This window comes from Lontra canadensis, unplaced genomic scaffold (assembly GCF_010015895.1).
Source record: "Lontra canadensis isolate GAN:19392208 unplaced genomic scaffold, GSC_riverotter_1.0 scaffold3, whole genome shotgun sequence".
NCBI lineage: Eukaryota > Metazoa > Chordata > Mammalia > Carnivora > Mustelidae > Lontra > Lontra canadensis.
The window spans coordinates 2,655,895-2,675,949 of record NW_022630997.1 but is presented as its reverse complement, the minus strand read 5'-3'; the positions used below and the strand labels follow the sequence as shown (position 1 = coordinate 2,675,949).

The 20,055-nt window shown below is 38.6% G+C and overlaps 1 protein-coding gene across 1 annotated transcript in view; it reads right to left on the bottom strand.

Moving 5' to 3' along the window:
* RAB11FIP2 (RAB11 family interacting protein 2) overlaps positions 1 to 20,055 on the bottom strand; it is a 41,263-nt gene that overhangs the window by 8,398 nt on the left and 12,810 nt on the right. The window contains exon 4 of the mRNA XM_032878842.1: positions 1,999 to 2,044. Coding sequence (XP_032734733.1) covers positions 1,999 to 2,044 — 46 coding nt within the window. The remainder of the gene's footprint in view (positions 1 to 1,998; positions 2,045 to 20,055) is intronic.

Here is a 20,055-nt window from a genome sequence, read left to right as displayed (position 1 = left end):
AGAGCCTCGCCTTTTAAACTAGGAAATGTATATTTTTTTGCAATATTTAAATTTCAACAAAAGCAAATTATCAGGACTCAAAATAACTGGAGATTTAAAGAAAGGTTGTCCTGGTAACCAAATATTGGTGGGGCACTAACTGACATCCAAGGCAGCTCGAGGAGAGAGAGAGAGATAAGAGGAAGGCTTGGCATTCTCTGATCATCTCATTATTGTTCTAATGAGGAACTTTGCTCTGGGAATATCATCTCAGCTACTTTCACATCTTTTGTCCTACTGCCTTCATCTCCCTTTCAGTTCTTAATTAGGCCTTAAAGAGCTCGCACTGCCCTTTCAACTGGCTACTGGTCCTGTTTAAACACTGCGCTTTCACAGACAGGTGTTGGCAACAGCATGGAAGACATACAAACTTAATTACAAAATACTACGTCCAGAAGGGGGAAAAAATAACTTGGTGGATGGCTATTATCGGAGAACTTAATGTAAATTACTTCAAACATCTTATAATCTTCAACACAAAAATCGTTCAAATACTTTCCCTCAAGAACGCTCGCTAGAAGGATGAGCTGTCTCCTCTTAATTGTATCCTGCAGTAAATTAACAACACCTAGTAATCCTTTCACTGTCATTTAGAATACTTAGTATTCTGGAGAAAAATAATCACACATCAAGGATTCTTTTATCACCTTTAAATCCTTTAACTAAAACAATTTTCACATTTTATTTCTTTAAAGAATTCTAAGGATGCTTTTACAGCAATAAATTACAAGATTGGGAAAAGTACATTTACAAGCACAGAGAAATTGTAATTAAGGTTACTTAATAAACAATAGCTGCACATTCGATCGATTTTTTGATGTTGCATTTTGTTTGAGATTAAGTAACTGCCTGATAGAATTCATTTTACTATCTGATCAAAGGCTGGCTTCATATATTCTGACATTTCTCACCAGACTGCCATATTCTAAAGACTTGAGTATTTATGAAACATCAAAACTTATAAATCATTTACATAAAACAGCAAAAACGCAGTACAAAGTCCTCGGCTTCTACAATGTTTTCTACAATTCTAAGTACAAATGACTACATTTAGAATGGTTTATACACCACGCCACACTGTCTTCTAGGCGTATCACATCACAGAAAATTGTGATATGTTATTGCTTTAAAAAATTCTTATTATACATCTGGATCACACACATTAAGGACAGATGGTTCAAACAGCAACCACCAGCCTTTTGGAATAAAGACTCTATTTCTGTTATTCAGTGAGAATTCAGTTTTCTACCAAGAACATGTGCCCATATTTTTGTAAAGTAACTTACTCTCTAGGTCTGATTCATTTAGAATTAATTGACTGAAGATGCAGCGGAACTTGGAACAGAGAGTCAAATCTGGACTTCAAATAATAACAAAATGAAGTTAAGATATCTGAACGGTCCTTGCAAAATCTGTGAGTTAATCCGGCTGGTCGCTTCCAAGCCTGTTAATATATTTTGGTTTTGTTTGGACTAAGAAAGTAAGTGTCCTAAAGGTCCCTTCAAAGCCTCTCCCAGTTAACTAGACCCCTTGCCAGGATGCTTTCCTTATTGTTAATAAGGCAGTTTTATTCTTTCTTTGATTTTTGCCACAACCACAACAAAACTTGTTCATTTTCTCCACGTGCTCTTATTTCTTAACTATAATGTTGACCTTGACATACAGCTTTCACATCCATTTTAAAACAATCTGTAAACAAAATATGTGGATTCTAAATTGGCTTCAGTGAGAACGATCATATTTGCTTGAATTTCTAGATCATAAAGTCACACCCTAATCGTATATTAAAGACAAAGCTGGAATTTTGCTTTTCTTCCTTCTCTCCAGATCGCCACATTAAACGATAATCCAAAGGTAAAAGGGGGCTTCGGGATGAAGGTCTTATTAAAAATGTGTACCAGACAGAAGGCAGACTTGTGGCTTCTTTTCCCGTAATGCACTAACCCTTCTATAACTTACCGGGATTTTCCTGAGCTCCTCATTACTTGTCGGATTCATATGAAAACTAAGGAACAAAAGACAAACACAAATGTTAAAAGTGTATTGCACAGTCCACGTGGTTGAGGAAACATAAAACAGAACCTTTCTAATCAACACTGCAACATCCTCAATGACGTGGATGAATGAAATTTAACCCAGGATGCAGGAGAAAAACAATATTTACTCAACATTGTAAAGCACCTACAATTTTAAACCTTAAAGGAAAACCCTTCAGTTTTTTTTTTTTTTTAAAGATTTTATTTATTTATTTGACAGACAGAGATCACAAGCAGGCAGAGAGGCAGGCAGAGAGAGAGGAGGAAGCAGGCTCCCTGCTGAGCAGAGAGCCCGATGCGGGGCTCGATCCCAGGACCCTGAGATCATGACCTGAGCCGAAGGCAGCGGCTTAACCCACTGAGCCACCCAGGCGCCCCAAAACCCTTCAGTTATTATCAGAACTGAAGAACTGTACCTCTAACTGTATAGTTTCTAAAAATCTTTAAACTTGAGTGATTTTATCACTTACTATTCACTTTATACACACACACTCACCTGAGGCCCTTCTGATATAAACTGTGGAGAATTCAATAAATTTTAGTCGGAAAGACTGTAGAATGCCAGAGTTAAAGCCATCTTTAAAAAAAATTATACAGGCATTAGAAATATTAACTTTTAAACATTATCCTATCAAGGAGAATGAGTTCAGAGTTGTATGAACTATTTCTGTCATTAATGCGATTTCTAAGTGAGTGGTCTTCAAAATTTCAATACCCAAATGGACCAAAACAAGACGGATTTCTTCCAGGTGGAGAGTAAGAGAACATCACAGCTGAATGCTGTAATCACTTTCTTCTTTGAAACGTGTCCATTAGGAAGGGACTGCAACCAAAAAGAGGCTCAACTTCAAAGCCATCTGATGAGTCAACATTTCATCATTGCTATTCAAGTTTAACTTTTACGCAGCACTTAAGAGTACTGGACATTAGAGCCTCTACAAAGCCTTACTGTCCTAGGAACCTTTTTATCCCCCTCCTCCCTCCAAAAATACTTAACTGTAAAATAGACATTTTTTTTCTTTATCTGTGTTTTATCAGCCAAATAATTGGGATCCTCTGAAGAAATTCACTCCTACGACTTCTGGTGGTACACACGGAAAGTCTGGACACTGGCTGTAACATCTGGACAAACTCTATTCCTACAGGCACGTCCCAAGCTATAAACCCATGGGGCACACTTGTGTTTCTGGCATGAGAGAAGGCCTCATACGTCCAACATTTCATTTGTGTGACTAAGATGCCTATTATGAGCTTCCCCAACTGACGACTGACCTTTTCTAGCAGAACTCCTGTGGATAAATTTGAGTACTTCAGTAGAGCTGGGTGACACGGTGGAGAAGATTGAAACATATTTTAATTACCCACAAATGAACACCCCAGCAGCAGGTTATTGCGGCTGATCCACTTTCTCATCCACAGTCTTTATGGTGTTCTGGATGGTTCCAGACTAGCGTCAGTGGACCAGCAAAACCCTTAAGAGCCTGACCAAAGAGTGGCTTAAAAGAAATTAACAAAAATAAAATCCAAAGGCCATGATCATATGGCACACACAGGCCCGGAGAGCTGCGGGAGTGGCTGCTCACACATGGGGTCCCCGTCCTCCCTGATTTGCAGTCCAAGGCAGTCAACGTCAGGTTAGTCTTGGAGGGCTAAGTCAAAGAAAGGCCAAAGTCAAGGAAAAAGGAGGATTTAAAATTACATAAAATTACATAATTACAGGTTTGGCAGAGAGAGAGAGAGAGCAAGTGTGCGTGCTCTGAAGATGGATGTGTGGCCTGGGGCTGCGAGACAGTAGGGCCATTGCAGGACATGGAAGAGACCAGAACACAAGGCTGTGTGGAAGAAGCAGCCCTGAGGGCTCTTGATGCAAAAAATGGGGCTCTCGGATCCGATCCCTTAGAGAAGCAGGCAAGATTTTGACAATTTCAATTTTTCATTAATGCTATTTAGACAGTTCATGGCCGGTAGCATAACCCATAGCATTACGGTTGACAACAATGACTTTAGGAATATCACGAGCAATATTATGACTGTACAAATGTCATCCTGTGCCTCAGGAAGAAAGCATTGAACTGAGAAACGGAACTGCCGGCATTGTATTTATTGTAATAAAGCTTTTTTCAAAAACAGACATGGAGGACACAGAATTTACCGAATCACAAAACTATCAGTATGTAATATCCAGGAGCTCTGGCCTGTGGAGCCAAAGTGAGACTGAGTGGTGGCCGGAAAAATGTCTGTGATTCTTAAAAATGCTGAAATCACAAAGGTCGCCTCCGGGAAGGGGCAAGGGCATCGTGCGCAGCCAGCCCAGCTGCCCCCCCATGGCTGCCAGCAGTGTGCGGGGCAGAGCCGAGGGACAGGGCCCTCGCCCGGGGCATTGTCTGCAATCCAAAGGCACAGCCCCTCCCTTGTGGTCGGCTTTATTTTCACACACTGACGTGTCAAACACATGACACACTCAGTCATTCATGGCTGCCTTTTTTGATCTGTCCTTAAGGGGGGGAAAAAGAGTTAACTGAACTGGACTGAATTAGCTTGGTGAAAAATAAAATGTCTCTATTTATCGAAGTGTGGCACCAATTTGCGTTATCTTTCTCTTTGGACGGCTGTCCTCCTGTCAGACAAGGTACCGAACAATGCGGTCTGACTGCTCAATGAGTTGCTGACAGGTTAAGGGAAATGGCGTTTTAATCAGGTGGAAGAGAGACGTGCTCCTACCGAAGACGTCTACACAAATTTCAACTTCATGATTAAAGAAAACTAATTTTCGAAGTCAAAACTGGAAGGAGTTTGGGGGTGACAAAGAACTTTAAAGCAAATTTTAAGCTGATGAAAATATTTTAAATTTGTATTTTCCAAAATATTTTAAGCTAAGAAGGTGTTTTACCTGAACATTCTGAAGTTTTTATGTCAGTTTATTTTTTACCTCCTGATTATTTCCCAAATTTTAAAGACTTTTCCCAAGTAAACTATTTTACAAGTTTAAATGAATACTGTTCAAATATATTTCAAGAAATCATTAGTGTCTCTTCTATAATGTCACTTATCGGTTTATTGTGAAGTTAAAATACCGAGTAAGGAAATAATTGGTGAGAACTTGAAACTGTCCGAAAATAGCTGCTATGGACCAGCCTTCCACAGAGAGGCCACAAAGGCCAACCAACCTTTACAAAGTGATAAAACTAACCACTGCACGAATCACTAAGGCAGCGGCTGCATTCATTTTCTTCTTTGTCCTTCTTTTTCTCTACCAAATATACTCTTTGAGAGCAAGAGCACCTAAGAAAGAGTAGAGACTACGAAGAGTGAAAACGTATAAAGTCCCCGTCAAGAACAAAACCCAAGAGCCCCACCGAAGAACGAAGCTGGGGACTGATTTGTTAGCATTAGACACTGTAAACTGTGCAAACTCCTGGCTCTTGGACCTTCCATCTTCCAGTGAGAAGTCACTTAGCCACACATGAAGCTCTTCTGAAGGCATTTAAAGACAAGTATTATTACATCTTCCATAATATCTCTTTCCAAGCCCCATTACTGCTGCAATTATAAAGTTAAATGCATTTTTTGGCGTATACCTTGGCCCATTTTGTGTTTAATAAGGGAATTCAAGCTATTTGCAAAATCCAGGAGGTGACTCACCTGGCTGGAAGGGGGCGAAGAAGGAAGGGCAGTGTAGCAGAGAAGTAACTTTTTCAGACACAATTCAATTCCTTATGTGTAGGGGAAAGAAGTATAACTTTGAACTATCACAGAAGAACTTCTAAGATCATCTGCAAAGGACACTATCCTATTGCTCTTGTTTAACTGTGAGAGTGGACACTAGACACCCAGGGCTTCTTCTGGTGATAAATGTAGTTGCGAGCAGAGAGCTCTAATGTAACGGAAAACTTTTAAAGAATCGGAAAAGAGGAAAAGGAAAAATAACGCAGTGACAGTGAAGCAGGGGCAAAGACTGACAGTAAGCCTTGCGACAACTGGTATTTTACCGACTGTAACTGTGCTGACAGACCCCTTCCAGAGCACCTCACATGCTAACTCACTTAATCCTTGTAACATGCAGTTTTTGTTCCCATTTATGGCAGCAGAAAGAGGCACAGAGAAGTTAAGAAGCTTACTCAAGGTAACACAGTTATCAAGGGGCAGAGTCGGGAGGCCAAGAAAGGCAGCCGGATTCCACAGTCCAAGCTCCTTAGCCAGGGGCTGGGCTTCTTGCCCTCATGTGTTCTAAACCCTCAGTCCTGCCCTGAGCTCAGACAGGATTCGCTTCAGGGAATGCAGGATAATTTCCTGAGGTTTCTCCCAATCAGAAGTGACTAAGAAAAGTCCAAGACGATCTTAAAAGAGGTAGAACACGGGCTGCAAAGCAACAGGTTCAGAAAGAACTGTGCCCGCCGTCTCGTTTGCCCTTGCTGCTCTGTCCTCTGCCCCTGCCCATACCCCAGGAGGATGATGTCTGCAGAGTGCAGTCCTCTGGGCCACCTTTCCCAGGGGCTTCCAGTTACTCTCTGGCCCTGGGAGGCACCTGCAAGACAGTGGGGACGGCAATGGGCGGCAGGGGGCAGGGCATGTATTACCCCCAACACCCCCACTCCAGCCCCCACTCACTGCTGCCTCAGGCCCTCCCCACTGTGCTACAGTTTTAAGCAGTAGCTTAAGTCCCTTTGCACCGAACACAGCAGTCCCTTCTAGATACTGCTGGCTCCTGGGGCTACACCTTCCATCCTCCTTCCCTTAATCCCAGGCACCCCTCTGTAAATGGCCTCTTACTAAACGTTCTTGAGTTATCCATTTTGAGTATGTCATCTGGTTCCGGCTGGGACTCTGTAACTGATACAGGAATATGCAATAAATACCATAAGCTATTAACTTCGTAATAAAAAGCAGTTAAGACCAAAGGTTTGTCCTATTTATCTACTGAAAAGAAAGAAGAGAGGGCCAAAGAAAAACAATATCCCACAATTACTCGTATGAATTATCTACACCTCCCTTCTCCCTTCGACTTCTGGCTTTTGCTCTCCAACTGCTTATTTTAACACTCTTTTCTTTCTTCCCAGGATATACACCGTCTTCTACTTTGTAACTGATAATTCACATTTACATGCTGGCCACAAAAAAGTTCCCAGGCTTCATTTAACAACACGTTCCACATTCACAGAGCTAGAGCACTTTATGTTCAGAATTATTTTCAATTTCAAATTACATTATTAAAGACTGCTCTTGCGGTTTTGAAATGGCATAATTGCTTAAAGTGACTTGAATTGGAATAATACCACCTCATATTTATATACTACTGTACAATTTATAACACATTTCCCCAAACTGAATTTCTCTAAACACATTTCCAAAGGAAAAGTAACCAAGGTGGGAATATGGCTAATCATGGTCAGGTCCATTCAATCAAAATCGCATTTGATCCATTTCGTCTTCTGATTCCGCCACTTGCTCCCTCTGAGGGACCTCTTTTGTGGACCCACTACCATCCCAGTTGTTCCCTCATCCACTGTGTTTACACACTTCTCCCCCAAGAGCACACTGACAACCTGTTACCCCTCTTACACTGCCCCATTTTTTATTTTGCCAATTTCTAATCCCTCCTGAGTAACCCCTGCTGACTTTGTTACTCACGCACCTTCTGCAATCTGCAACACATCCCCCACCACCAACACTCACTGCTGCTTTTATAAAGGTCACCGACCAACTATTTTTATCAAAGGCAACAGCCTCATTCTCTTTAATCTCTCAGCTGCATCTGATTCCAATGACTGTCTCTCTTTTTGAGACTCTCTTCTGTGATATCTGGTAGCTGAGATTTTCTCCTACGTTTCCAATTACTCCTTTTCCTTGTCATCTTTGTCTTCTCACCCCTGCAAGAGAGACACTGGGTATTTCTTAAGGTTCTGCTTTCAGATCTCTTTGTATTCAACCTTGGTCATTTCATATTCTTCCCCCCACCTCCCCCGCCAAAGCAATATGGACCAGTGACTCCTCAATCTTCTGTTTTCCACTACGGTTGTGGAATACCTCCTTTACAAATTGTTTAAAGTCTCAGACTGGATATCCTACCTGTTCCTCAAAGTTAGCATGTCCCAGACTAACCATCACCTTGACTTTGATATCAGTTCGGTCTGACTTTCCAATTTCTGGAGTAACTAAGTCTCCTGGTCGCCCAAGGTAAAGCCTTCGGGGATGAACTGGACTCCTGCCTTCATTCAGGCTGAAAGCTTTTGTCTCATCAGTAAGCTGCCAGATTCTCCCCATTCAGCTTCTGGACATGGATCTCTCACGTTTCCTTGCTACCCAGGGTCACTGCTACCTTTCTGATCACAAGACCACATCACCCACAGCCCAGACTACTTCTTACCAGTCTCTGCCAGTCCTTCCTTGTCCGATCCAGCCTAAGCAACAGAGCTGGGCAGGACACTCTGAAGCTCAAGTCTAACCTTGCATTCATCTGTCAAAAAACTCCTGGCCTTCAACTTCCTCCTGAATAACCAATTTCTTAGCCTGGCTTTCAAAGCCAATTGGCTTTGACTCAAATTATCTTTCCAAACTTACTGCTCATCACCTAGTACCCAGAAAAAACCTACTTGCTCCAAAATTTAAATTTTTAATGAAGAATTAAGAGATGCCACTATTTCAAAAAGTTAGGATCGAAAGAAGGTTAAAAGAAATGAATATGAAATGTTTTTTTTTATGACAAAGTGCTATTCTAATGTAAGGTATGTAAACCTAGACACAGACCTTACTTCTATCCTTCATAAAAATTAACTCAAGATTGACTATAGGCTTAAGTGTAAAACATAAAGCGTGAAACTCCTAGAAGATAACACAGGAGGAACTCCAGATGACCTTGGGGATGGTTATAACTTTGTAGATAGAAAACCAAAGGCATGATCCATGAGAGAACAAACTGATAAGCTAAATTTCATGAAAAATTTCTGCTCTGTGAAAGGCAGTAAGAGAATGAAATACAAGCCACAGACTGGGTGACAATGTTTATGAAAGCCATCTGATAATGGACTGTTATCCAAAATATACAAACAACTCTTAAAACTCACCAATAAGAAAACACGCAACCCCATGGAAAAATAGGCCCCAAATCTCAACAGACTTCACAAAGGAAGTGACACAGATGACAATAAACATGGGAAGAGATGCCCCACATCATATGTCGTCAGGGAAATGCATATTAAAATAATAACAAGGTACCATTACCACACCCATTAAAATGGCCAAAATCTGGAACACTGACACCACCAAATGCCGATGAAGATGTGGAGCTCTCGCTCACTGCTGGTTGAACTGGGAAATGGTACGGCCACTTTGGAAGGTAGTTTGCAGTTTCTTACAAACCTAACCTACTTTTTTTTTTTTTTTTTTTAAGATTTATCTATTTATTTGTTCGAGAGAAAGAGAGTGTGTGTGCAAAGGGAGAGGGAGAAAGAGAAAGTCTTAAGCAGACTCTGTGCTGAGTGAGGAGCCCGATGTGGGGCTCAATCTCGACCTCGAGATCATGACCTGAGCCAAAACCAAGAGTTGGACACCTAACTGACTGTGCCACCCATGCTCCCCACTAAACATAAACTCTTAGAATACAATCCATGCACAATGACAACGGCACTCCATAGTATTTACCCAAAGGTTTTGAAAACTATGTCCACCCAAAAACCTACACAGAGGTTTATTCATAACTGCCAAAACTTGGAAGCAACCAAGACGTTCTTCAGCAGGTGAACGGATAAACTGGAGTACATACCAACAATGGAATGTCAGTCAGTGCTGAAGACATGAGCTATAAAGATAAGGAGGAACTTCAGATACACATTACTACGTGAAAGCCAATCTGATAACACAGACTGTATGAGCCCAACTATACGACATTCTGGAAAAGGCACAAACTATGGAGACAATAAAAAGATCAGTGGTTTTCAGGGTCTGGGGGAAGGGAATGATCAACAGGCAGTGCACATGGGACTTTGAGGGCAGTAAAAATACTCTGTATGATACTGTACAGGTGGACACATGTCATTATACATTTGTCCAAACCCACAGAATAATGTAAACCATGGACTTTGTATAATTATGATGTGTCATTATAAGTCCATCAACTGTTACAAATGTGCCACCGTTGTGGGAGTGTTGATAATGGCAGAGGCTATGCATGTGTTGGCAGTGGGACACTTATAGGAACTCTCTGTACTTTCTACTCAATTTGCTATGACGTGAAATGGCTCTAAAAATAAATTTTATTTAAAGTTTGCCTTTTGTGCCTCTATCTTCGTTCCTGGGTTCCCCACCCCCTCTGCTATAAATTACTTGAAAAAAAAGAATGATATTTCATTAATCTTTTCAGTCCTGGCATCTGACCTAAGTATGGCAGATGCTTAACAAATATATATTGAATGAGTCAATAGCCAGTGCTTAATAAAAATCTCTAAGAACTGGGCTAATAGTTGACTGAGCAAATCGATGGTAGGTCAATATAAGTTTTAACAACAAGATATCACGTCCTCAAAGAGCAGAGGAAATTTTTTTCGCTGAGTAACAAAGATTAACTATATCTAGACCAGATAGTATATTAATGGAATGTTTTTCAGTTCTTTTTAAAATAGGAAGAATTATTCTAATACTTACAACTGCTAATATGAATTTAAGTACGTTTCAAACTGGTGACCTACAATAAAATCAGTTCAACTGGCCAGTTCATGCACTTTACCAACCAGGCCTACCAGTTTAAGGATTTCACCACAATACAGATGAATTTTGAGATTTTTCCAGTAAATCCTGAAAACATTTATTCCACAACAGCTCAATGGGAAAGGAGTTTAAAGAAATGTTCTTTAATGATCCTCTTTCTAAAAGCCCTAAAAAATAAGGTGTCCAAAGAGAGATCCCACTAACAAACACAACCCATAACATATTTCAGTTTTATTACACATGCAAAAGGGCTTAAGAGTCAAGGTACAACTCAATATTGCTTCTTCCTTCTTTTTAGGGAAAGAAAAAAAGTTAGCACAAATCAAATTAATGATATTATAGATTAAAATATTACATTATCTCTCCTGGGACTGGGCACACACACTGAATACCTGAACAGCAAAACAAAACCTAATACATAAATGTCTATGGGGATTAACTGTAATTTACTTATTAATATTCTCACAGGATGTCTTTCATGAGATCTCATTGGCGAGACAATTAAAAATTGTGGTCAGTGACACGAGAGATCATGGACAGCAAATTAAGAGCAAGCTGCTTTTCAATCATGAATAGTAATGAATATGTCACTAAAGAAGTCCTAAAACCTGATGACTTAAAGAGATCTCTGAAGTTAAGACATATTTCATCAAGAGTATCATATTCAATCCAGTTTAAGTTACCATTTTCTCCTGGTGAAGAAATGAAATAATTATTTTAAATTTAATTCCTAAGTTTCCAAACATAAGCCCTATGGCTTGTGTGATCAAGGTCAACCCAAGTACCCTGATCAGCCCTTTCCTGTAAAAAGCTGAGGGCTGAGGACAACCTGGGCACGGGGAACTCCTCCATGAGGGGTGGGCAAGGCAAGTTGGCCCTGGGTCCCTTTGGCCAAGGTGAAGAAGGCCGGAGAGCCCACAACATCCTGGACGAAGGCACTCCAAGCTGGAACCTGGGACAAAGCCAAGTTCTGGAGATGAAGCCATAGTGTCCTCTTGTCACCAGAAAGGCCTCCGATGTTCCAGAGCAGCCTGCAACAAGGCCACTGGCCAGAAAGCATCCGCTTCCCCAGCCTGTCATCTCTGCTGAGTCTTCAATGAGGGGCTCCCACGGCAGCCAGACCAACCAGGGCCCCTCTGATAGGTGACATGAACCCCACACTCCATGCATACTCCTTGGAGGCAGAGCGGCTGGGGTGACTGGGAGATTTCTGGCCACTCAACACCCTCATCTGAAAACCCCAGCCTTAAAAACCATTCTTGGTGATCAAGAGCCAGTTTCACGGAGCTAAGAAATTATAAAATTTTCCTGGAAGAGAATATATTGTTTCGTATAAAAATACATCTCTAACGCCTCCAGAAGTTGATGAATGTAATAATTTTATTGGAAATTACACATTATACTGTATGCCTCAGCCAGCTTTTTCTGAATGGTTATTAAAAAAAAAAAACAAAAAACTAAGAACATTTTAAACACAGGCACCCACTGATTTTTTTGAGTGTACCTTGTCACACTTGCAAATTTCTGCTGCCACAATAACTTCCCCATTGTCCTGTTCCTACAAGCTATGTAAATAAAATTACTTTTCACTGCAAACAGTTTTTATTCTGAATCTAAAAATCACACTTAGAAACAAGGTCTCACTGGCATCTTTCTTTGATTTCTTGAGTGTCTCTCCATATTCAGGGCCCATATTATATATGTATTACCCGTATCACTATTCTCTGGGTGTCCCCAAAATTGGTTTTCCATCACATCACTCATAGGCCAAACTATCTTTACACTTACTATAGACTTAGGTGCAAATTCTTCATTCTGATATGCTACATTCCCCTTAACAAGGTACAGTCTCCACTGCTACCTCCGACCTTAACAGTTTCAGGTAGGCTGGGTCCCTGATAGCCACTTAAAACACACATTTCTAACGCACTGCCTAATCTCATTTTAATCTCCATTCATAAAAGCACTTTCCTCTCTCTCTTCATAGATCCATCTTTTGAAACTCTGCAATTCTACCTTTTCCGCGATGCCTAGACTGCCTGACCTCACCCATTTAATCTCCTGTCATTTGTAGTTCCCTGAGCATTTACTAACTGCATCACCAATGAGGACAATTACTTACATATTTTGTATCTACCTGCCTGTGATCTAAAGACAGATACATCGCCTGATGCATCTCTGTTAACAATTCTTATACAAGACAGGAGAGCAATGTCCATACCTTATTATCAAGTTCTAAAACTAATAACATTTTTTAGAATGTTACCCTAATACATATTGCTTCCTTGTAGTCTAAAGGTAAAAGGCACAAAAGGTGACATTTTAAGACCCTGCTCATCCCTATTATTCCATAAAAGAAACTGATGGCAATACAAAAATATCTTACATTTAAATTCTGGTTATAAGTATATTTTCTCTTAAGTGAGGAATATTTTTTAAAACAGGAATGACAGAATATTAAAAATGAAATTAATATTATTTTGGGCATACTAAAGAACCTTGAGTTCAGAATTACCTCAAACAGGATCTTATATTCTTAGTGAAAACCTGAGAGAAAAGACGGCACTCTCCCTAACAAAGAAAGACCCTACCTTCAAATCTTGGTTAGAAGGATACACTGGTGCCTGTGTGAATTTCCTAAGGCAGAGACCCTTTTCCCAAAGACGACTCTGGAATGTTCTTAAGGAGTTTTCCATAAGTAGCATTTATCCTTCTTATTGATGATAGTTTGAACTGTCTTCTTAAACAATTTAATCTAAGCTCAGCCACGTGAGTTTAGAAAAATTTCATCATGACTTAAGGAAAAGCCAAAACTTAGCTGTCTACCCTGCACCGTCCTTACTAGCACTAGGCAAGAATTTAACACAGGATTTTATAGAAATATTGATTATAATACCTTTCCCTCGTAAAGCAATGAAACAAATTTTCTACTTAATACAGGGAATATTTTACTTAATCTCAATGTGTTTAGTTTATCAACGATTATTACTGAGCATACATCTTGAAAGAAACTAGAAAAAGTACCAGGTTTTTTATTTTCTGCCAAATATATATGTCCTCTACCGGTCAGTGAGAAACATGAGCTCCTAAATTCTACTTCAAGTTGAGAATACATTATTACTCAGAAATAATTTAGCTTATTTAAAGCAATTATTACATATTCTGGAGACACGGTGCAACAAGGTCAGAGTGAGAGCTACCATTTCCAGGCTTACCCTGTGGCAAACCACCCTCAGTGCTCTATGTGCATGACACTATTTACTCCCTCCTAGAACATCAAGGTTACCAAGGTCACCAAGGTTGTTATCCCATTTTACAGCTGAAAAAAAGAAAAAAAAAAAAAACAAGGCTTAGAAAGGTTAAATAAGGTCATACAGCTGGCTATTCAGACTCAAATCCAGACCTGAGTCCAAAATTTGAACTCAATACCTATCCTTTACTTCCTTTAGAACATTCTACTATTACTATATTTATATTTTCACATCGTATTATAACATCTTTGAGGGGAAGAAGGTAATCAAATATATTTTCTGGATCAAGTATTAAATTATGTTCAGTATAATTCTCATTTTTCATTTATTTGGGGCATTTAATTTTTTAAAAATGAAAAGATCCATATGAAACAAAATATACTGTAGACCTCTAGTCAACAAAATATGTGACAAACCTGAACAACCCCAATCCCACTCCAGGATCCTAACAAAGAGGTCATTATACCCAAGGCAGAGGCCCACTCCAGGGCACTCACTAATTGGCTCCTTGGTAGCCTAAAGTAGCAAACACACTTCCTCAGGAAACTACCAGGCACAGAGTACAGCTCCACAACTCCAACAAAGAAAGAAATGGTAGAATTACCAAACAGTGAGTGAAGAGCTAATGATACAAGAGTACTTAGTCATTATTTATAAAATAATCCTTCAAAATGCATCTTGCCATTTTTTTAAACAAGCTTTCTGGTTATTTACTGAAATAACTGTCTATCCACTCATTCTCCAACTTACAAAATCATCTTTGATGGTCAAGAACAAGCTCAAAGGCCTCTTCCTTGAAGAAGCATTTCTGAATTTCTAGCAAAGTGTTCCTTTACCTTTTCTACAGTAAATTCTGTCTGACACAATTCCTTCTGCCTGGAATATGGGTCACTGCTTACACGTTCCTGTCCCTAGCTTGCGTAGTTACTAGGACTTCAGTCCTCTATGAATTCTGTCTTCAAGCCACCACCCCCAAGCCCTGGCAGGGCTCCACATACATGTCTGTTAAAACAATTTTTAAAAACTGGCAACTTGAATTAAGCTTTACTCTAGGCTGAGCTGATTCATGTAACTGCTATTTAAGTGGTATTAGCACTTCTGTCAAAAAGATTTCTAAGGTTAAAACAAATACATAAAAAACATACATTGTTACCTGACGTAAGAAGATACATTATATTTAATATAATACATATTTATAGATCACACTTTAATATTTATATTACAGTTGTTATATATTAATACTAGAATATATTTAACACATTGAATCAAAGAGCAATAATTTATCCTTAAAATACAAGTTTGAGGAGACAAATGTCAAACGTCTGCATCCCAATATTCTTAGAAACTAGCTAAATGTGTCAAAAGAAAATCATTTCATAATCAAATTAGTTGCTTTATTTTCTATTGCCACTGCTATTTAGAATACCCCTTCCACAGGTACCACTACTACCACCGATTAAAATATAGAAACAGTACATGTATTTCAAAAGTTAAAGCTTTATTGTTATGGCAAAAAGTAACTGCAGGTGATTTGGTCACAGTGGCCCAAAAGGAAGGGTTCTAAACACAGAAGCAGGGCCTGGAAAAGTAGAGTTCACAGAAGTAGGACTAAATATAAAAGAAACAGAAGTTATTCTCTTGTGAGAAACTAACAAAAGGGGTCCAACAGGGACAAGATTTAGTAAAGCCAAAACTGCTGGAGAGAAATACATGTAGTAATTACAATTCTAAGGTGAGCACACTTTAAATACATTAAATCCATAAGCAATTACTGAAATTTGCACTGTTATGTTCAAAGAAGCCAAGTGTGTTTTAGTATTTAAAAACAAATGCTCAAGAACTGTATTTAGTGTGCTGATTCTAACTTGCTTGTCTTCAACAACTCAAAATACATAATTTCTATCTGTAAAACAAAGTTCTAAAATAAATAAGACAGGAACTCATTAAAAAAAAGAAAGAAAGAAAGAAAAACTCAAACCTCTCCCAACAAGATGAAAATGCCAACTTTGATTCAAAGATAACAGACTTGACATTGTTGCTAATATCAATCTTCTCTGACTCACAATGGGGGTTACATCTCAATAAACCCTGTAAACTGAAAATACTGTAAAATGAAAATGCATTTAATAGCTCTAATCTACCAAACATCATTGCTAGCCCCGCTTATTTTAAATGTGCTCAGAACACTTACATTAGGCTACAATTGGGCAAAATCACCGAACGCAAAGCCTATTTTATAATACAGTGGTGGATATCTCATGTAGTTCATCAATACTGTACTGAAAGTGGAAAACAAGATGGCTGGATGAGTGGAGAATAGTTTTAAGCTGTCTGCCCTCTCGATCGCCAGGCTGACTGCAAGCTGCGGTTGCTACGGCTGCCCAGTCTCACCAGGGAGAATCCTACGGCATATCCCAGGCCTGGGAAAAGATCAAAATTCAAAATTCTGAAGTATGGTTTCTACCGAATGCATATCACTTTATCACCATCGTAAAACTGAAAATTTGTTAAGTTGAACCATTGTGAGTGGGGGGACCATCTGTCCATTTACAATGCGATTTCATCAAATTTAAGACACTGATGAAAGACACATCATCAGAATACTCATTGTTTCTTCTCCTTTACCGATACCCCACCATCCCGACCTCCACATACAAAAGAAACACATCTCCAAGATGTTCCCTTCTGTTCCATCCTCACTGCCAAGTAACCTCCATCAACTCTCACCTTCACAGCCCTGCTAACTTTCTGACTAGCTTTCCTGCCCCAAGTCCTCCCCCTTCCCATTCCTGTCCCCACCAGACTCTCCCATGCTACAGGGCTATCTAAGACGTTACTCTGATCATATCACAGCCTAACTTAAAAATCTTCATGGTTCCCCACTGCCTCTACAACGTCCAGTCCTTAGCATGGAATGGAGACCTAATATTTACATGCCCATTTCTATGAAGTCTAAGAGCAGGAATTTATATTCTACTAACCTCTGACTTTCTTATATAGTAAATAATCCAAAAATAACACAAATGAAAGTGTCATTTGATTATCAGACCTGAAATTCAGAGAAAAATCATCTAGAAGAACTGGTGTAGTCACATGGAGGAGGCAAAAGAATGAATCAGGAGACCTGCAAGGGCTTTCTTTTTGTTCTTAATCTTCAAAATATAACATATTTATGATAATAAAGGTCTACTGACTGTTGGAGTTTTCTGAAACAAAACTCGATTCATACCCAACAATTTCAAATTTATGGAGGAAATAACTATGCCAAATGTCTGAAATTGGGAATATCAAGTCTCAACTAGAGAGTACCATAAGAGCAGGACAGGAGCTGTGCATATCATGTAAAAACTATGCTGGTGAAGAAGAGCCTCCTCTCTGGCCTACATCCCAATGACTTTAAAGGGGATAAGGAAAGTATGGCTGGTTTAGAATAGACAGTTTTAGCCAACAGGCCACCAGTGAAAAAGAAGCAGAACAACAGATATCTAAAATAATTTGGAATCATATAATTTTATGTCTTTCTAATGTATTATTCTCAAAATATACATGTTCATTCATGGCAATTAATGAAGATTATTAATCTACATGTAATAAGCTTGTTGGTTTGACAAAGAAATAATCCTCTCAAATTCTACCTTAAAAGTTAAAATCTACATATTGATTTGCACTGGGGTCACTAGAATATAATCTTAGTACTTTCCTATCAGAAACCTCAGGAGGACTTACATACTATATCTTGTATTTGATCATATCATAACAACCTGTTCTCTTTAACTATTGGACTTGTCGTGTTATCCTGTGTCCAGTGCCTAAGAGCTCGTTAATTACCTAAACTATATCTCCATAGGTCTTGTTAATTACCCGTCTCCTGTCTCAGAGGACCTTGTTAATAACTTGTACAGTCTCTCTAAAGAGGTCCTAACAACACATTAAAATTAAAGATGCTTTTCTTTTAGCACCTGTCAAGTGCTGTAAATTGAGAAATTTTCACATCAGTTTATTAGCCTACAGTAGTTTTTGTGGATTTTTTTGGCTGGTTTTCTTCTTTCACAAAATCTCTCTGTATCTCAGTCTCTCAACTCAAAATAATAATAACAAGTCAGCAAAGTTTTGTCTTTTTTTGTTACAGAGCTTTTTTTGTTTTCAATTTTGAAGTCTATAAATATCAATTTGCATTAGTGAGTTAGCAAAAGGATGGCATGGTTGGTATCTGCAAATTAACCCATTGGGAGATGTACCAATTAATGAGAGCTATTATAATGAGTATTAGGATGACAAAGGGTAAAAAAGTTTCAAGTAATATCTGGGGAGTTTAGCATAAAAGTTCTAGTTAGTGTTAAGGGAACTAATCATATTGCATATTTCATGTTCCTAGTCACTGTTTCATTGGATACATTCTGCAAATCCCTGGACACTAATGGATTAATGGCTCTAAAAATCATCTCAAAAGTTTTTGTTTTCTGTCTTGTAAATGAGGCCACACATTTTCAGCTGTGTAAAAGATTTATGGCCTGTCATCAATGAGAGGCAAAATTATCTTTACTATTAGACAAATATGAACAAAAAATAAATACTGTTATTAAAATAAACCTTATACATGTTAAGGTTTATTATATTTATTATACCAGAGACTGAGCTTTAAACTCACACAGGGAAAAAAAAGAAAAGGCCCATAAGGACCACTATAAAAATGAAAGTTTTAAAACTATGAATAGGATCATTTCTTTTGGAACATTTGTTTACTCTAACTTTTTAAAATCAAAATGTAGGCCTACAGTAAACAGTCTCTTTTTTTCATGGACATGTTATATAACTTCATAGTAATGACTACATGCTTATATGCCTATGGTGATTTGTAAAAATTAGAAACACATTTAAATATACATTCTGGGTAACTGATTTTTTTGTAGTTTCTAAGAAAGATACGATACAACCATAGACAGGAATTGTCGAGTTAAGGAAAGAAAGAAAGGACGAAGAGAAAAAGAGAAGTAGGTCAACCTGATCCCCAAAGTAAAAGGCATACTGTCATGCAAAATTATAAAATATTAATGATAGACAGTTCTTGATCTTAGACACTATTTCTGTACTGTCCTAAAAAATAACTGTTTCACCAGCTAAGCAACAAGCAGGTTTTTTCACAGGAGATACTATAAATGTAAATATATGTATACATGCCCTAATAAAATCAATAACATCAGGAATGAGATTATAAGACATACCATTAAGTTAACACAGAACAACTAGGAGTTTGCTACATTGTATTCACAACAACAATAAGACAGGAAATATCTTTGTATGAGTCACATACAGAATATTCACCAATCAAAATTCTCTGGTAAAAATACCTCCCATAAGTTCTTGCTCTCCAGTGAGCCTCCTTTCTAAAATCAAACATCAGCTCTTCATACAGAGCATGCTAATATTTTTGAAAAAAAAATATATATAGAGAGAGAGAGAGAGAGAGATTTTTTTTTTAGACATTTCAGAATGAGACATACACAGTGAATTCTCTGGACTGGGGGCAGTTCTTCAATCCTAAACCTTCTCATGGAGCCTCGGAAGAACACATCACAGATCTTCTTTTCAAGTTATGATAGGGAGCGTATACACACAAGCATATTTTCTAAGTGTTGTTCATCACTACTTTGTCTAGGTTTTACCTGAACTCTGAGAAACTATTCATCCACAGATGCCACAAGTATTAAACACTCAGACATTTCTGCCTGGTCTTCAATGCCTACCATAATTTACATGTTTCTTAGCTATTCAGCCAAATCTCATACTCCTCTCCATGTCCCGGTTTTAGTCTGACTGACCTCCACCTTACTTAGGGCCCAGTTTCAACTCATTCAACCATGAGTTCACCAAAACAACTCCCGATTTCTATTCATCAGTTAGAACTTACTGAAGTCTTATGAAATAAAGGATAGAAGTTAGATCGGTAATTTTTAAACCTGACTGAGAATCCGTGGGAAGTTTTAGAAATGTTGACTTTCACTTCAGGGCCCATTCACCCTAAAGATTCT